Below are 15,701 nucleotides of genomic sequence, written 5' to 3'. Positions count from 1 at the left end.
TGTGCAGGACACCTAGGTAGAAATTGAAGCTATATTCGAGAAGCTTGGGAACTAAGGATTGGAGGAATCCTATCGGCACATTCAAAATGAGTCAGAACAGGCTTGGTCAACGCTGGTAAAACTTGACCAGTGACCCAAAAATCCCTAACTAAAAAGGGCAGTTTTATGATTTAGTGGGAGTTTTCCATATTTTGTGCAACCAAAAGGATGAGTTCAACCTAACTAGATGGATTAGGACTCTTATAGGCTGTTATAGCTATTTTAGCTAAGTTTGTTATATTTTTGGCTTATTTATGCACAACATTGAGCACTTATGAACATGTATTATGACTAATGAGACTACTTTACTTACGAATATAATTTGAAGAGATTGTTTTCCATTTTCTTCTAGTTCTTGCTATTGAATGTGATTGTTGATATATAGTATATGAAAGTTTCAAGTGTGCCAAAAAAGGGTGGAGGGCCCCCATTCTGAGCTAAGTACACTACAGTGTAATTTTATGCATAATTGTGAATATTTTATATAGTTGTTTTCTTTGTTGTTCTTGTGAATATTGTCCGAACAGGTTCATTGCATTCCATTTTCATTTATGTTTTTTGAATGATTTCATTTCAGTAATTAGTTTAAGAAAATATAGACAACCAAGGCATCTATGTTAGATCATCTTCCTTCTAGATTAAGAACTGAATTGTAAATTGTGTTTATACATTTGATCTTTTATTCCTTTGGTTTTTGATATGATTTATGGTGAACTTATCTTGTTTGGATAAGAATGATGAGGAAGAACAAACATGACCCCTAATTTAGAGCCTCTCCCTTATTTTATATGCTCCACAAAGACTCGTTGCACTCTTTCTTATAGATTAAATTTTCATAGTTTCTTTTCGAGTAATCTATATTGGTAATGTGCATTTCCATTATTTTCATTTGAACAACTACTTCATACACTAGTTAATCTAAGTTTCCATAAGCTTTGGTTTTCTTCTAAGTCTACCAACTAGGATTGAAAAGAAAATACATGTTTTAATTTACCCAGTAAATTGAACCAACACTTGACCCAAACAATTTTTCCCTTTGGTCTCTCCATGACAGGACCAAAATAAAGCTTCAATTTTTGTAATATAAGGAAGACTCGACCCTTCACCCAAGGCATTTCCAAGATTTTATTGGCATCCTCCTCTGATAATAAATGGAAACAAAACCATCCATTCACAAGGACACTCATTTTTATTCTGTATCCTAAGAGAGAGAATCAACTCCTCTAGGGCCACTGCTTCATCTGTGCCCCGTTGTATGAAGCAAATTCAAACCTACCCACCAGAAATTTCTCTTTTAGTCTCACGACATTTTCCCAATAGACATCAACCTCTGGATAAATGTATGAAATTATTCTTCAGCCTTTATGGGTTCCATGCCCCTGTATTTACCTTTCTGGTTTAATGCGGCATCTTCTGATGATGGAGAAGCAAGTTCATCCACCAGAAAATCCTTAAATCTATTATTCCTAGCAGCTAAATCCTTCTTCGCAGCAATTGCAACATCTAAAATTACATTCTCATTTAGGATATGGTCAAATGTACTCTCGTGACCATCCATTAAGAAAAGAAACAAATCTAGCCACCCAATTACAACATATAACAAGAACCGCTGTGAAGCAGAAAGTCCCTGCTGGCAATTAAAACAGAACTTTAACAACAAAACACTGCTAAAATAGTAGGTATAAGGCTTACAATCTGGCAAATACTATGCCATCAAGATTAACAAAACTTTATTTATCTTGATTTAGGAAGAAAGGGCCAGTCACTTGTGCTTCTGCATCCTGGATTACTTCATGTTATAGACATTTTTGTGCCTTACAGCTATAAGCATGAAATATCCATAATCTAAGGGATCCAAAGTCCCTAATCATGTTGTTCCTACCCCTAGAGGAACAAGGCTAACAAACCACAGCAATTCACAGAAGTTCTCCACCAGAAACTGCTCAAAAACAAGTCAATTCAGGATCAATTCAAGAGCTCCACTAGCTGTCTGCGCTGAAATGAAAAGTCTGAACTGGCTACCTGCACTGCAACGCAGGTAGAAGCACTACCAGGGTGCGCTGAGCGGGAATTGACAAATGGCAAGTTCATTCAACGAGGTGTCAAGACCCTGGAAGCTTCCAGAATCTTCCTCAATGACACTTGCCTCAATGAATTCGACTCATGATGAGTAAGAGGTTCTCAAACTCCAAGTGGAAGCAAGAACCTCCAAGTGGAAACAAGAACTGACAGAGGGAGAGGACACTAGTCAGATCTCAAGTTGACTCATCCTCTCTCCAAACATCTATATATGGATCTCTCCTCCATGAGATCTAGAGGCTGGAATTTTGTTATTGCAAAGAATTGCTGTTGGTTTCAGATTGGAATCATTGGGTGTTTAATGCTTTAAAGGGAGGTGAAGATAGGAATTTCATTTGCTGGGAAGGAGATGCTAGATTGGAGCCCTCTTGGTTGTATCTCCTCCTGAACCTTGTTATTCATCAATAAAGCTATCTTGGTTTCTCCTATATACTGATGTATGATTGCATTAGTATGTTTAGTTTATTTCTAATCCTGAACTAGTTATGAATATGAATCTATGTCTTTGTGTAGTGTTCTCTTCTTGTGATCTTGCAGGGACCTGTTGAAGCTGGGCGAGCAAGAAGGCAAGTAGCTGGGAACTCTCAAAGAGAAGAGAAACCGGATCGAGGGACAAACGGAAGACATCGGTTAGTCCATCCATCTCTCTTCATTCTTAATTCATAAAGGAAGAATACTAGAATAGCTGTTTCTGTTTGTTGCTAAGGCACTGTCACACCTTAGGTGGATAGGATCATCCTGCATAGGCATTTTTCCCCACAACAAATTGGCGACTCCACTGGGGAGATCTGTTTAGTCATTTTATTTGTGTCTGTATCGTTGTTTGTTTCATAGACTCAACAGCAACAATCGAACTGCATCTGCTATTCTCAGATGCAAAGTAGACAGCTGCTGCTTTGATCCAATCACTGGATTTGTCTATGATCTGAACAATGGACTCACAAATGATTTGATGATCCTTTGTGATAGATCTTAGTCCTCCCTCAAAGCATCCATTTGATTGTACCTTGCTTGTTGCTTTTATTTGGCCTGAAACCGCAGATTAATCAGCAAACTGTGACCCGGAACCCAGTGAGAAACTCTCGTTTCTCCTTCAGCGCAGACCCTGGGAAGAGGTTCTGCATTTCAACGCAGGTCCCGTGAAGGCTACCTGCGCTGAATGTCAAAACCTCTGTGTTGAGGGTGCGTTGATCCAGTTAGGCCTTGTGCAGCTGGGGTTCTCTGCTCTGTTTTGCCTTGTTTTGATCTCTGATTTTTGCAGCCTGTAACCAGCATAGGTACCTGTCTGATAACTCCTTTTCTCTGCTTAAATTCCGCCTCCTTTTGTACAAAAAGACTGTGAGTGTTTTTATGTGTTTGTGGCGTCCTTTACAGTTTTCCTTTGCAAGAGTGAAATAATCGTCCTGTAGCCCTTGATTCAGATCTGTTGATTATGATCTTAGGAGAGAGTTCATTGGCTGTTTACAGTTGATTATACACTTACTTTTGCTTTTTGTTTGAGTTTGTCTCTTTTAAGTGTCGAAACAAGTGTTCATTTCGAAAATCGTAAAGTGTTGTATTCTCTTCTACCCTTTCTGATTTCGAAAAAGTAAACTTGTTTGTATTTGTCATTTAAAAGAAAATTCAAAGTTGTACAAAAAGCTTTCTTTTTAGGCATCAATATTAAGAAAGCGGAAAACAAACACCTGCATTGTGCATTTGCATCTTGATAGTTTGCATGCTTGATTTAGGAAAAGTGCATTAGAGTGTGCTGATTGCTCTTTGAGAAAAGATGGTGTCTTTCTTTTCCCTTTGTAGCTAGGATTTTCATTGTTGAAAAGATATAAAGGCTTGCTTATCATCTTTAGACTGCATTTAGGAATTGTATCATACATCTCGTGGTGATCCAAAAAGGCAAACTTCTAAGAAAGATCAACCTAAAATAAATTGAATGAACTTAACAACGCTTTGTAACATAACGCACAACATAGAGGTCTAGGCTAGCGACATGTTCCGGCGTCGTAAAACCTGGTCACTGGTCGCCTCACTGATGGTTGGGTGATTCCTCCTGAGAGACGATAAGTGCCAGTACGGATTGTGCTCCCATGTACCATCGAGTATATATTGGGAGACCCCTATAGGCATAAAACCTTTATCCATAGGAAGCCGTGTCGGCCGCCCTACTGATCGCAATGCACTGAGCACAACATTCAGGAAGATTGACTGCCCGTACCTTAAAAAGTATTCTGCGGTTTTGCGAAAAGTTTGGCACACCCTCTACCTAGAACTCCAGAGCAGTCCCTTTCGTTCCTTTTCAGACTCCTTAACGGAAAAGGTCCATCTGAGCACTTATCACTTCAGGCTCATTAAAAATCGAAGGAGACTAGAGTCATCTTTTGCTTTTTCTCGACTCTTTAAAATTGAAAAAGCAAGTTGTGTCCAAGCATCGTTAAAATTTATTTTAAACGGAATAATCATCACCTTTCCCTCGTTGATCTTCGAAGTTAGTCTACCTTCATCACAAAGTTCTTGTAGAATCGCTAGGAAATCTTTTGGATAGACTAAATATGTCTGAACAACCGTCGACATCAAGGGCTGTGTCATCCGACGCAGCAACGGCAGAGCCTCCTGCTGCTACTCCAACGATGTTCGCTGGTATACCATCTATCCCGGCAAACTGTCAACAACAAGCTGGAGTCCAATCAGAGACTGTTTCGACGACATGGTTAGTTCCTATTTCTTCATCCGGATTATCATATGGTATTTCTTATGTTGAAACTCAACAAATTGATCCAATGTGTCTTCAAAGGCCAATCTACCCTTTAAGTACTGGATTGCCACCATATGGAGGACAGTATGCCTTTTCATTGTTCCCCCCCAGAGAACAACCATATGGGAGTTTACAACAAAGTTCAGGTCAAACTGGAATTACATCCAGCGGATGGGTACCAATACTGCCTCAACAACTAAGGGTTGTATATTCAATGCAACCAGTCCACCCTGTGTCGAATATTCCCACTATACCTGCTATGGTGACTGCGTCGCAAGTACAAGCGCTACCTGTTGTATGTCAACCCCAACAGCCTCAGGTTGCAATACAACAGCCTCTCGTCTCAATGACTCAATCACAACCTCAGGTTAGTGCCTCCTTATCTGGAGCGACTCAGGATCAAACAAGTACTGTGACTCCTCATCTTGGTCAATCATCCAGTATTGGTCAACAACAAATGGTTCAACAACCAGAGCTGGTTCAAACTCAACAACCCCCATTCCAACAATCATATCAAGGACCTGAGCAACAAGTCTTTGTAAGTAATGGGCAATCGCATTTCCAAAGCGGTTATAAACAACCATATTATAATGGTTATGCCCATCAACCTTGTCAAAGTTGCCAGCATCAAATACATTATGCTGGTATGCAAAGACCCACTGCTCAGGCGATTCCATCTTATCCTGGGTATGCTTCGCCTAACCTGAATCAACATTTGCCCTTTGTAGCAACTCTAGAATTACCAGATCTAAACCGGCTGACGAATGATCCAATTGCTTATGCCCCTTGGTGGCCAGCGATTCCGCATAAACTTCCGTCAGATATTCCTAAATTTAATGGAAATCCGGGTGAATATCCGTCGAATCATGTGATGACATTTCATCTGTGGTGTTCATCAAACACCCTAAATTATGATTCGATTAGGCTTCGCGTTTTTCAGAGGACGTTAACTGGTCCAGCGGCAAAATGGTATATTGAATTGCCTAGAGCTTCGTTCGACAACTTCAGTACCTTAGCCACGACTTTCTTAACCCATTTTCAATTACCGATAAGGTATGAAACGGGAACGGAACTCCTAACCAACTTCAAACAGACAACGGCCACTCACATATCTGATCATATACATGAGTGGCGACGTCATCGTAGGATGTTAAAAACGTACATTCCCGATCAGCTATTAGCTGAATGGTTTATCAAATCCTTACTTCCTACAATCACGGAAGATGTGGCAAAGGGGGGAGTCGTAACGGAAGAGCAAGTCATCGCTCGTGCGCAATATCTGGACTTGGTCTATACTCAGTCTGGCACGCTCTACGACAAAATGCCTGACGCACCTAGACCGGAATTCTCAATTCCTCCTCCTCCTAAATCAAACAATGACTCTCATGCCATCGATGGCGTGATTGGTGCGACAGACACTAAATCGACAAAGGCTACGTCTAAAAAGGCCCGTGAGATTTCCAGTCAAAATGCAAATGAGGAAGTTCTTGCCTCGAAAGTAAATGCCGTGTCGACCAACAAGGGCAAACAACTGAAGCAACCAGGGGGCAAGAAGAAAAAGAAAGGGAGAAAAAGGAAACCCCCTACGGGGTGTCATATATGCGATGAGGATCATTGGACGAGAGATTGTCCACATATAACTGAAGTTAAGAAACTCTTTAAGAGTTCAAAAACCTCAGCAGTATTGACTGATCCATTTCCAAGCCCAGGAACCAAACTGGTTGCTAATCAAAATTCTTCCTGATCCCAAGTGCTTATGTTGTCTATCTCAAAGCAGCAAAATGATGCTTTGACAAGGAATAAAGATTACGGGAATCCACAGCTGTCGAATAACAAGGCTAATGAACAACCTAGTAGTTCGACGACAACTTTGATCGAAGTTGTGCCACCCATCATTCCTGAACAAATGATAAAGTCACCAAAGAGAGTAGTACACAAATCGACATTTAATCCTCGTGCAAAAATAGCACAGAATTATAATATAATAGAGGACCTGGCCCAATCGCTATCCGCTATGTCGACACTTGAGGTACCACAAAATTGCCTCTCCCAAGAGCAAGCTTTATTATTAGAAATAGGTGGGATTGACCCAATGGATTCCAATCTTGTGGCCTTTGATCATAAAGGATATGACCCTCAGTTACCAGCTCAACTAGCTTTCCTTATTCAAGTGAAAGCCCTCAACAAAACTGTTCATCGAACAATTATTGATGAGGGGGCATCTACATGCATTATGTCGATGAGTTGCTGGAAAACTTTAGGATCTCCAACCTTGTCGCGATCTTCGATGACATTAAAAGCATTCGACGGAAGGACATATACCCCATATGGTATCCTAAGTAACTTGAAAGTTGAACTAGGAGGGAAAACAGTAGAAATTGATGTTGAAGTAATCGACGGAAACCTTGATTACAACATCCTATTGGGAAGACCCTGGATATATGCCATGGCTGTAGTTGTGTCGACCTACTTCAGGAAGATTGCATTTCCTTTCCAAGGAGGAATTACAATCGTCGACCAACAAACATTTCTCCCCAACAGTCCACAAGTTACGGGAAGCATTCCAATGATCCATGGAAGCAATCGTGCACTCCAAAATACCGGAGTAGGTCTCCTAAAAGACCCTGCCTTAATGGGTACTTTTGCCCTACCGCCTCCGAGTAATCTGGCAGAAGTGGCCACAGTGGAATATGAAACCTTCTATGTCTAATGGATTTGGACTCCGAGGACGGTTCTTATGTCATGTCAACCTCGTTAAAAAATGAAACAAGGAGTCATGAGGATAGTTCTTTTACTGTGTCAACCTCATTAAAAAAAAATGAAACAAATCCCCTTTTCAAATCTCAAAGGTAAACCTTCATTCCAACCACCGAGTTGAATGCAATGAAGCTTGGGGGGCATGCACCTCGATTTGCGTTATTATGCTGGGGGCATGCAAACTTATCTTCGAGCAGTTTTAGCACACAGTTCATGCTCGTTAAAAAATAAACGCAAGATTCGAGCAGTTTTAGCACATAGTTCATGCTCGTTCAAAAATAAATGCAAGAATTGAGCAGTTTTAGCACATAGTTCATGCTCGTTAAAAAATAAACGCAAGATCTGAGCAGTTTTAGCACATAGTTCATGCTCGTTAAAAAATAAACATAAGATCGAGCAAGTGTTTCAATCCGCGTTTAAGCTCGTTAAAAAATGAACTACCCCGTAAATAACCACTGCGAATGAAAATTATCAGCCATTAAAGCCTTGGTCGTGTTTGCACCATCACCTCCACTTTTCCATTGGCCGATCATTCACCTCCATTTGATTGTTTACCCATTTTGAGGAACAGCTGCGAAGAGTGATTACACTAGCCATCCTTATGACACTGCCGTGATTGGAAAATTTCAACCTGTACCTGGAATCAGCTGCTAACCCATTTTATCACTCGTTCCTCAAAAGACGAGTCTTCTTTAAGCTCTTTTCATCTGACTCGTAAAATATGAAAAGATTGCCAAGTTTTGGCCTTCCAGCTCGTTAAAGCGACCGGAAGTGCTATCCCTCCTCTAGATTTTAATCTTTTTGGACCTGAGGGATTATTGCACGAAAAGATCGAGCGCTTGTTTTGTTCGGCTCGTTAAAAGTATCGAAAAATCCATCCCTTCTATATTGTTTTATACTTTTTCGGACTTAAGGGATTAGATGACAAAAAAGGGGCTTTCGGAGTTGACTTTTCGTACCTTTTCAGACTCTCTAAAAATGAAAAGGACCGAGTTATCTTTGTCATTAGACTCGTTAAAATCATTAAATAGCGACAAACTTGTCTTTAGACGAGAACGAGTTTCACTATCGCTAGGCTCGTTAAAACATAGCGATGGGCTTGCCCGAAGGGCAAGTTATAGAACAAGCATATGCTATCCTCCTCAAGCTTGACAAAAATAAAGAGGTACTGGTCAGCAATGACTGGGGAAAATTGGGAGAAACTCAGGAAAACTTTGATGGTAGCAGGTCGCTCTTGAACATGACACTTTTCCTCCGTACCACAATCAGGTTGGGTTGTTTCATTCACCGGTCACATCACCATGGTCTCGCCATACCATCCATATTTGGGGTAATGCTACCGATCCATCGCATAAGTGTCGCCATATGTTCAAGAGAAGTCGTTCAGAGAAGTCAACCGTGTCCCATCCACTGCCGTACATTATCCTTCATCCTTTCATGACTGCCACCCTGAATCATATATCATCAGATCGTTTTCACCTCCATCAAAATCATTAGCTCCGTTCCGTGTCATTGATGTGGGATTCATCAAGGCCCTCCTTTGACGGATCGCCTCTTGTCGACATCAGCTCATTATCCAAGAAGTTGATCTAGGAACAACCCCTTCAGTACTTTGAAGCTTGCATGCCTCAATGGCAAGTTTCTCACTTCCGGCGACAGGTATACATCAATGACCTTCGACCGGAAGATTTTGCGTGGTGTTCGACGCCAAGTCCTTTATTCACACCACGTGAATTGTACTGCAGTACCTTGAGGGTCATTATCATTATCGATGACTCCTCTCGTGCTTGTTAACGATTTACCTCATTGACCGGTAATCAAGCGATGTCTTTCCATGTTTGACTTCAGAACATTTCTCACATGGATCGACTTGTACTTAGAGTGAAGATCGAACGAGTTTGAAGACCCCGGATCTAGTTTCATCCATCCGAGCTGCGATATATATTCAGGAAAGATAAAGACATTGACATGTACATCATTGCAGCAGATAATCATCCTATCAAAAAGGATGATGATTTCATCAAAATCATCAGTCTACCATCAGATGATTGTCTGTTCTATGTACAGAAAAATGAATTTATAAGGCTGAGCATGGGAATGCCCGCCTCAGCTAGATCATGAAAGCAGTATGAAAAATAATGTATTGTATTGTATCTTATTACAGGTCTCCTCCCAGCATTGGATGAACTTCGGATCCTCCTGATAAAGCATTTCACCCGATAAACGACCTCATACTTTAGGGGGCAACTGTTATAGACATTTTTGTGCCTTACAGCTATAAGCATGAAATATCCATAATCTAAGGGATCCAAAGTCCCTAATCATGTTGTTCCTACCCCTAGAGGAACAAGGCTAATAAACCACAGCAATTCACAGAAGTTCTCCACGAGAAACTGCTCAAAAACAAGTCAATTCAGGATCAATTCAAGAGCTCCACTAGCTGTCTGCGTTGAAATGCAAAGTCTGAACTGGCTACCTGCACTGCAACGCAGGTAGAAGCACTACCAGGGTGCGCTGAGCGGGAATTGACAAATGGCAAGTTCATTCAACGAGGTGTCAAGACCCTGGAAGCTTCCAGAATCTTCCTCAATGACACTTGCCTCAATGAATTCGACTCATGATGAGTAAGAGGTTCTCAAACTCCAAGTGGAAGCAAGAACCTCCAAGTGGAAACAAGAACTGACAGAGAGAGAGGACACTAGTCAGATCTCAAGCTGACTCATCCTCTCTCCAAACATCTATATATGGATCTCTCCTCCATGAGATCTACAGGCTGGAATTTTGTTATTGCAAAGAATTGCTGTTGGTTTGAGATTGGAATCATTGGGTGTTTAATGCTTTAAAGGGAGGTGAAGATAGGAATTTCATTTGCTGGGAAGGAGATGCTAGATTGGAGCCCTCTTGGTTGTATCTCCTCCTGAACCTTGTTATTCATCAATAAAGCTATCTTGGTTTCTCCTATATACTAATGTATGATTGCATTAGTATGTTTAGTTTATTTCTAATCCTGAACTAGTTATGAATATGAATCTATGTCTTTGTGTAGTGTTCTCTTCTTGTGATCTTGCAGGGACCTGTTGAAGCTGGGCGAGCGAGAAGGCAAGTAGCTGGGAACTTTCAAAGAGAAGAGAAACCGGATCGAGGGACAAACGGAAGACATCGGTTAGTCCATCCATCTCTCTTCATTCTTAATTCATAAAGGAAGAATACTAGAATAGCTGTTTCTGTTTGTTGCTAAGGCATTGTCACACCTTAGGTGGATAGGATCATCCTGCATAGGCATTTTTCCCCACAACACTTCGTCTCAGGTGATGATATTGCCGCAAAAACCTCTAGTTTTTCTTTGTTCCTGGGGAGTGAAGCGGGCTGTTCCGGGCTGTTGCGGTTGCCTTGCTGAAGCAAGGGCACAGCAAGTTGTAGCGATATTTATTTTTAGCGAAGTTTATTTTTGACCTTCGTTAAGATTTTTGGAAACTAGCATTTTTTGGTTTAATTCAATATATCGCTTGTGTTATTTCAGAATTACCAGAGGGAAATGCTCTCGGGAATTATGATGTCAGTTCGATCGCTGATGGAAAAATGACTGTGTCTAAATAATCATTTCAAATGCTAGGAATGATCCAGTTAGAATGAATGATGATGCTTGGGAACCCTTTCGACTCCTGGGAATGATTTCTCTCAGAAATGATCCGGTTCAATAATGATTTGAATCCTGTGATCGACTGATAATGGGAATGCTCTCGGAATTGCTGGGAGCGAGTTTGATTGATGCTGCTTTGGGAAGTAACTCTATAATTGGTTTTCTGCTTCTCAAAAATGAAAAACGAGTACTGCAACTCTATTCTCAGGCTGACATGCTACTTGGCCCATAGGCGAGGCATGATCTAACAAATTAGAGAAAGTCCTAGCTCCACGGAATTAAATGAAATATGTATGCAAAGAAAGATATAGTAACTTTTTTCAGATGTTCAAAGGAATACTAAGCAATGTTTAAGTTCCTGTAATCAGGAAGCAAAAGATTGATTTTGCCTGATTGAAGCTTGAAGGGTCACAAGGCCAAAGCCTCTGCACCGTCTCCTCCCTGATGTTTCTTCTGCCTTTCCTCGCATTGCTGCGCAAAGACATAAGATTAGATGACAAAGGATCAAAAGCAATCCTAGAGACTGGCTTTCCTAGAGAGATAGAGAGGCTGGCCCACAGCTGAAATGACACTATCTATTATGCATAACATAAAACCACTGAAATTTATTAATGCAGCCCATTTAAGATATATTCCAGTACTATGTACAACTCAGAAATAATGCCCAACATATATATATTTTCTCTCTAACTTCTGCAATTATAAAATGATAGATTTATAACACAGACAATAGAAATGCAACCTGGAACATTTCAAGCTCTGTTCAGAAATGATCAGCTCTTAGTGACAGCCTCTTTGCAGTCACACAGTGCAGAGAAATCATGGGTATTCCTGGAAAATATAAATGCACAACCACATATTATATTAATCATTTTTCGTGGAAGGAACTAAGTTTTGATAACTGACCTTCCTTCTCAAGAAAATCGCCCTTCAGAAGAAAACTAGACTCTTCCAGACTTGCACTTCTACTTTCTGTCAGATGGTCAAGCACATCCACAAAGGACTCGTCCATGCTCATATTCCTGTTCTTGTCACCTTTGAAATGATGTAGGACATCAACATGAGAACGTTGTGAACTGCAGTTTTTTAAAAAATACAACAGGTCTATCCTCACTGCACTATCCAGCTCCCCGTAGCTCTCCATGTTCATCATTTTTCAAGTCTAGAACTGGAGACCCGACTTCCTACAAAACCCTAACCAAAACAAGGTGAGCTTATAAATGAATAAAGACATCCTCAATACCAAATATATAAGAAAATCAAAATAGAAAATGAGTTTATTTCATCCCCTGCAGCAACTTTGTCCTCCAAATGAGCTTTTTGGCTCTCTTGAGAGCCTTAAGAAAAATTTAGATTTACCTGTTCTAATTCATTTGCATTATCAAAGTCAGGAATTGCAAGCTCAACATCAGTGCTCTCTGGAGCGTGTTTTTGCCCAGATAACACATCGTCCCCACACTTCTCAGACACAGCCAAAGCCTCTGCACCGTCTGCTCCCTGATGTTTCTTCTGCCTTTCCTCGCATTGCTGCGCAAAGACATAAGATTAGATGACAAAGGATCAAAAGCAATCCTAGAGACTGGCTTTCCTAGAGAGATAGAGAGGTTGGCCCGTTCAACAGAACTGAGTCACCAGAATACCAAGTTCTTCGGACACGGGATTGTAACTACTGCTGGGTAAGGAACTACTATTAGTAATTCGTAAGGAACTAAGTTTTGATAACTGACCTTCCTTCTCAAGAAAATCACCCTTCAGAAGAAAACTAGACTCTTCCAGACTTACACTTCTACTTTCTGTCAGATGGTCAAGCTCATCCACAAAGGACTCATCCATGCTCATATTCTTGTTCTTGTTACCTTTGAAATGATGTAGGACATCAACATGAGAACACTGTGAACTGCAATTTTTAAAAAATGCAACAGGTCTATCCTCACTACACTGTCCAGCTCCCCGTAGGTCTCCATGTTCATCATTTTTCAAGTCCAGAACTGGAGACCTGACTTCCTGCAAAACCCTAACCAAAACAAGGTGAGCTTATAAATGAATAAAGACATCCTCAATGCCCAATATATAAGAAAATAAAAACAACAAACGAGTTTATTTCATCCCCTGCAACAACTTTGTCCTCCAAATGAGCTCTTTGGCTCTCAAGAGAGCCTTCAGAAAAATTTAGATTTACCTGTTCTAATTCATTTGCATTATCGAAGTCAGGAATTGCAAGCTCAACATTAGTGCTCTCCAGAGCGTGTTGTTGCCTAGATAACACATCGTCCCCACACTTCTCAGACACAGCCAAAGCCTTTGCACCGTCGCCTCCTTGATGTTTCTTCTGCGTTTCCTCGCGTTGCTGCACAAAGACATAAGCTTAAATGACAAAGGATCAAAAGCAATCCAAGACACTAAAATAAAAATTGCAAAACCATGACAGCAACATTATTTTTGGGGGATTTTGGGTGGAACCCATACAGGAATGCACTTAAAATTGAACCTGGAATAGATGTGATAAACGGTAGGAGGCAGAGCCCTCGGTATCACTATTCATGCAGCATTGAACACCATGTGTAAGATAGTCTCCTAATAATTCATTAGAATTAGTATTATATTTTACCTAGATGTTATCACCACTCGATTAACAAGGAAAAACATGAATTTACTAAATATATGATATTTATTTAGTTTACCATTCCACTTGTCACGGGCCCCATTTTACTTGTCGCCATGATCACCATGCACAGTGCCATATGTGTGACCCACCTGCATGTATGACACATGTCTCTTTACCGCCTATTAACCTATCCTTTAACGAACCAACCTGAGATGAACCAACCTGATATGTTGTGATAATATTCTCTGTAATCTTTAAGACCCTTCCTCGTTCAATACCCAATCTCGTCTGAAGCAAAGCAATGCACTACTAGATCGAGCGAAAGGGGGCAAAGCAATGCACTACTAAAACGAGCGAAGGGCGACTGATAATGAGGGATAGACAACGGGAACCATAACTTACTAGATCGAGCGAAAGGGGGCAAAGCAATGCACTACTAAAACGAGCGAAGGGCAACTGATAATGGGGGATAGACAACGGGAACCACAACTAACTAATTCGACATACTTGGTTGGATAAGGCACGTTTCTTAAGGAATGAGTGATATATGGCGAGCAAAGAAGACAATTTGAAGGGTATCTCTGTTACTTCTTTGAGGAAACAATGAGCAATAATTTTATTTTATTGTGTGCAGAAACCCTCTCGATTCGAAGGGAATTGATCTTGCGGTGGGGTGTTGACAGAAGGAATCCAGTAAGGTGGTTCTCCCCCTCTCTCAGGCAGGTCAAGACCGTCCATTACATTATATATGAATTTATGCCCCGATACCATCTCCGAGCGCCTTTCTCTTGGAACTCTGACAACTCCGAAGATTACTTCGAAGCACACTTGTAAGTAGTTTCTATTGGTAGCTTATTCAATAGAGTCTGTTTATTCAGTTGATGAAGTAGTCGTAGTAACAAATAGGAAATCTGCCTGCTTCCTTTCAATTGATTTAGTGCCCAATTTTTATAGCCTAAATTCTAGTCCGTAAGCGAACTAAAGGCGAGGGCAATTACCCAGGCAGACCCACACCTTAAGTTCCAACCAAGGGTAGGGAATTAGAACACAGTTAGAATCACTTTCTTTCCTTCCCCATATAATTCAAACAACGTGATAACCATTAGCCAAACATAGAACTCAGTAGATGATATGGTTAGGTGTGGTAGCACTGTTAAAATTTATTTTCATACTAATTGAGTCGGAAACCAGCTTTGAAGTCTGAATGGTAACAATATTCCTGGGCTTTTCAATTGACCTAAAATTGTTGTAGCATCATATTCCTGGGCTTTATTAAGCTAAAATTATTGTGGATGCTACAGGGATACAAATTGGTTATGGAGTTATGGAGAATTGCAGAGCTAATGCAAAATACCTAACATACATCCGCTTTGAACTCAGGCAGAGGGAGGACTTCAGCAGAACTCAGGCCAGAACTTCAGCAGATCACCCACAACGTCAGTTCAGCAGAGATCAGAGATCAAGCATCCATCCGCTTTGAACTCAGGCAGAGGGAGGACTTTAGCAGAACTCAGGCCAGAACTTCAGCAGATCACCCACAGTGCAACAGAACTCAAGCCAGAACTTCAGCAGATCACCCACAACGTCAGTTCAGCAGAGATCAGAGATCAGGCATCCGGCATCCTCAGCGATAAGGTATTAAACCTAGCTCTGGAGATCCCAAGGCCACATAAGTGTTACAATGGCCCAAATGGCAGCGTTGGAAAGATCCAGACATCAAAAAGGGAAAGATAGGAAAGGAAACATAAACTTGCCATGTATTCGGGTGAAACAAAACTGGCATTTAATATGCTCGGCTAATGCTAGCATTAATTTAGCTAGTATTTATTAAC

General features: G+C 40.8%; 1 protein-coding gene across 2 annotated transcripts; it reads right to left on the bottom strand.

The window, feature by feature from the left end:
• Window positions 1-11,993: 11,993 nt before the first annotated feature.
• On the bottom strand, window positions 11,994-14,060 carry LOC149192905 (uncharacterized). Of its 2 annotated transcripts, none has more exons than XM_089406498.1 (3): window positions 13,444-14,060; window positions 13,047-13,268; window positions 11,994-12,791 (listed from the first exon to the last, which is right to left on the bottom strand). In XM_089406498.1, the coding sequence occupies exons 2-3, from the start codon at window positions 13,101-13,103 to the stop codon at window positions 12,603-12,605; spliced, it is 246 nt and encodes an 81-aa protein (XP_089262624.1). In that variant the 5' UTR covers window positions 13,104-13,268; window positions 13,444-14,060; the 3' UTR covers window positions 11,994-12,602. The 2 variants fall into 2 exon arrangements, with proteins under 2 accessions (XP_089262624.1, XP_089262623.1); XM_089406497.1 differs by having other exon boundaries at window positions 13,121-13,268.
• Window positions 14,061-15,701: the final 1,641 nt, after the last annotated feature.

Source organism: Pinus tabuliformis, chromosome 2_2 (assembly GCF_031772625.1).
Source record: "Pinus tabuliformis cultivar Carrire ecotype Pingquan chromosome 2_2, CPIR1, whole genome shotgun sequence".
In the NCBI taxonomy this organism is placed as follows: domain Eukaryota; kingdom Viridiplantae; phylum Streptophyta; class Pinopsida; order Pinales; family Pinaceae; genus Pinus; species Pinus tabuliformis.
Note: the sequence above shows the minus strand (reverse complement) of the source record. Positions and strands in the feature narration are given on the sequence as shown.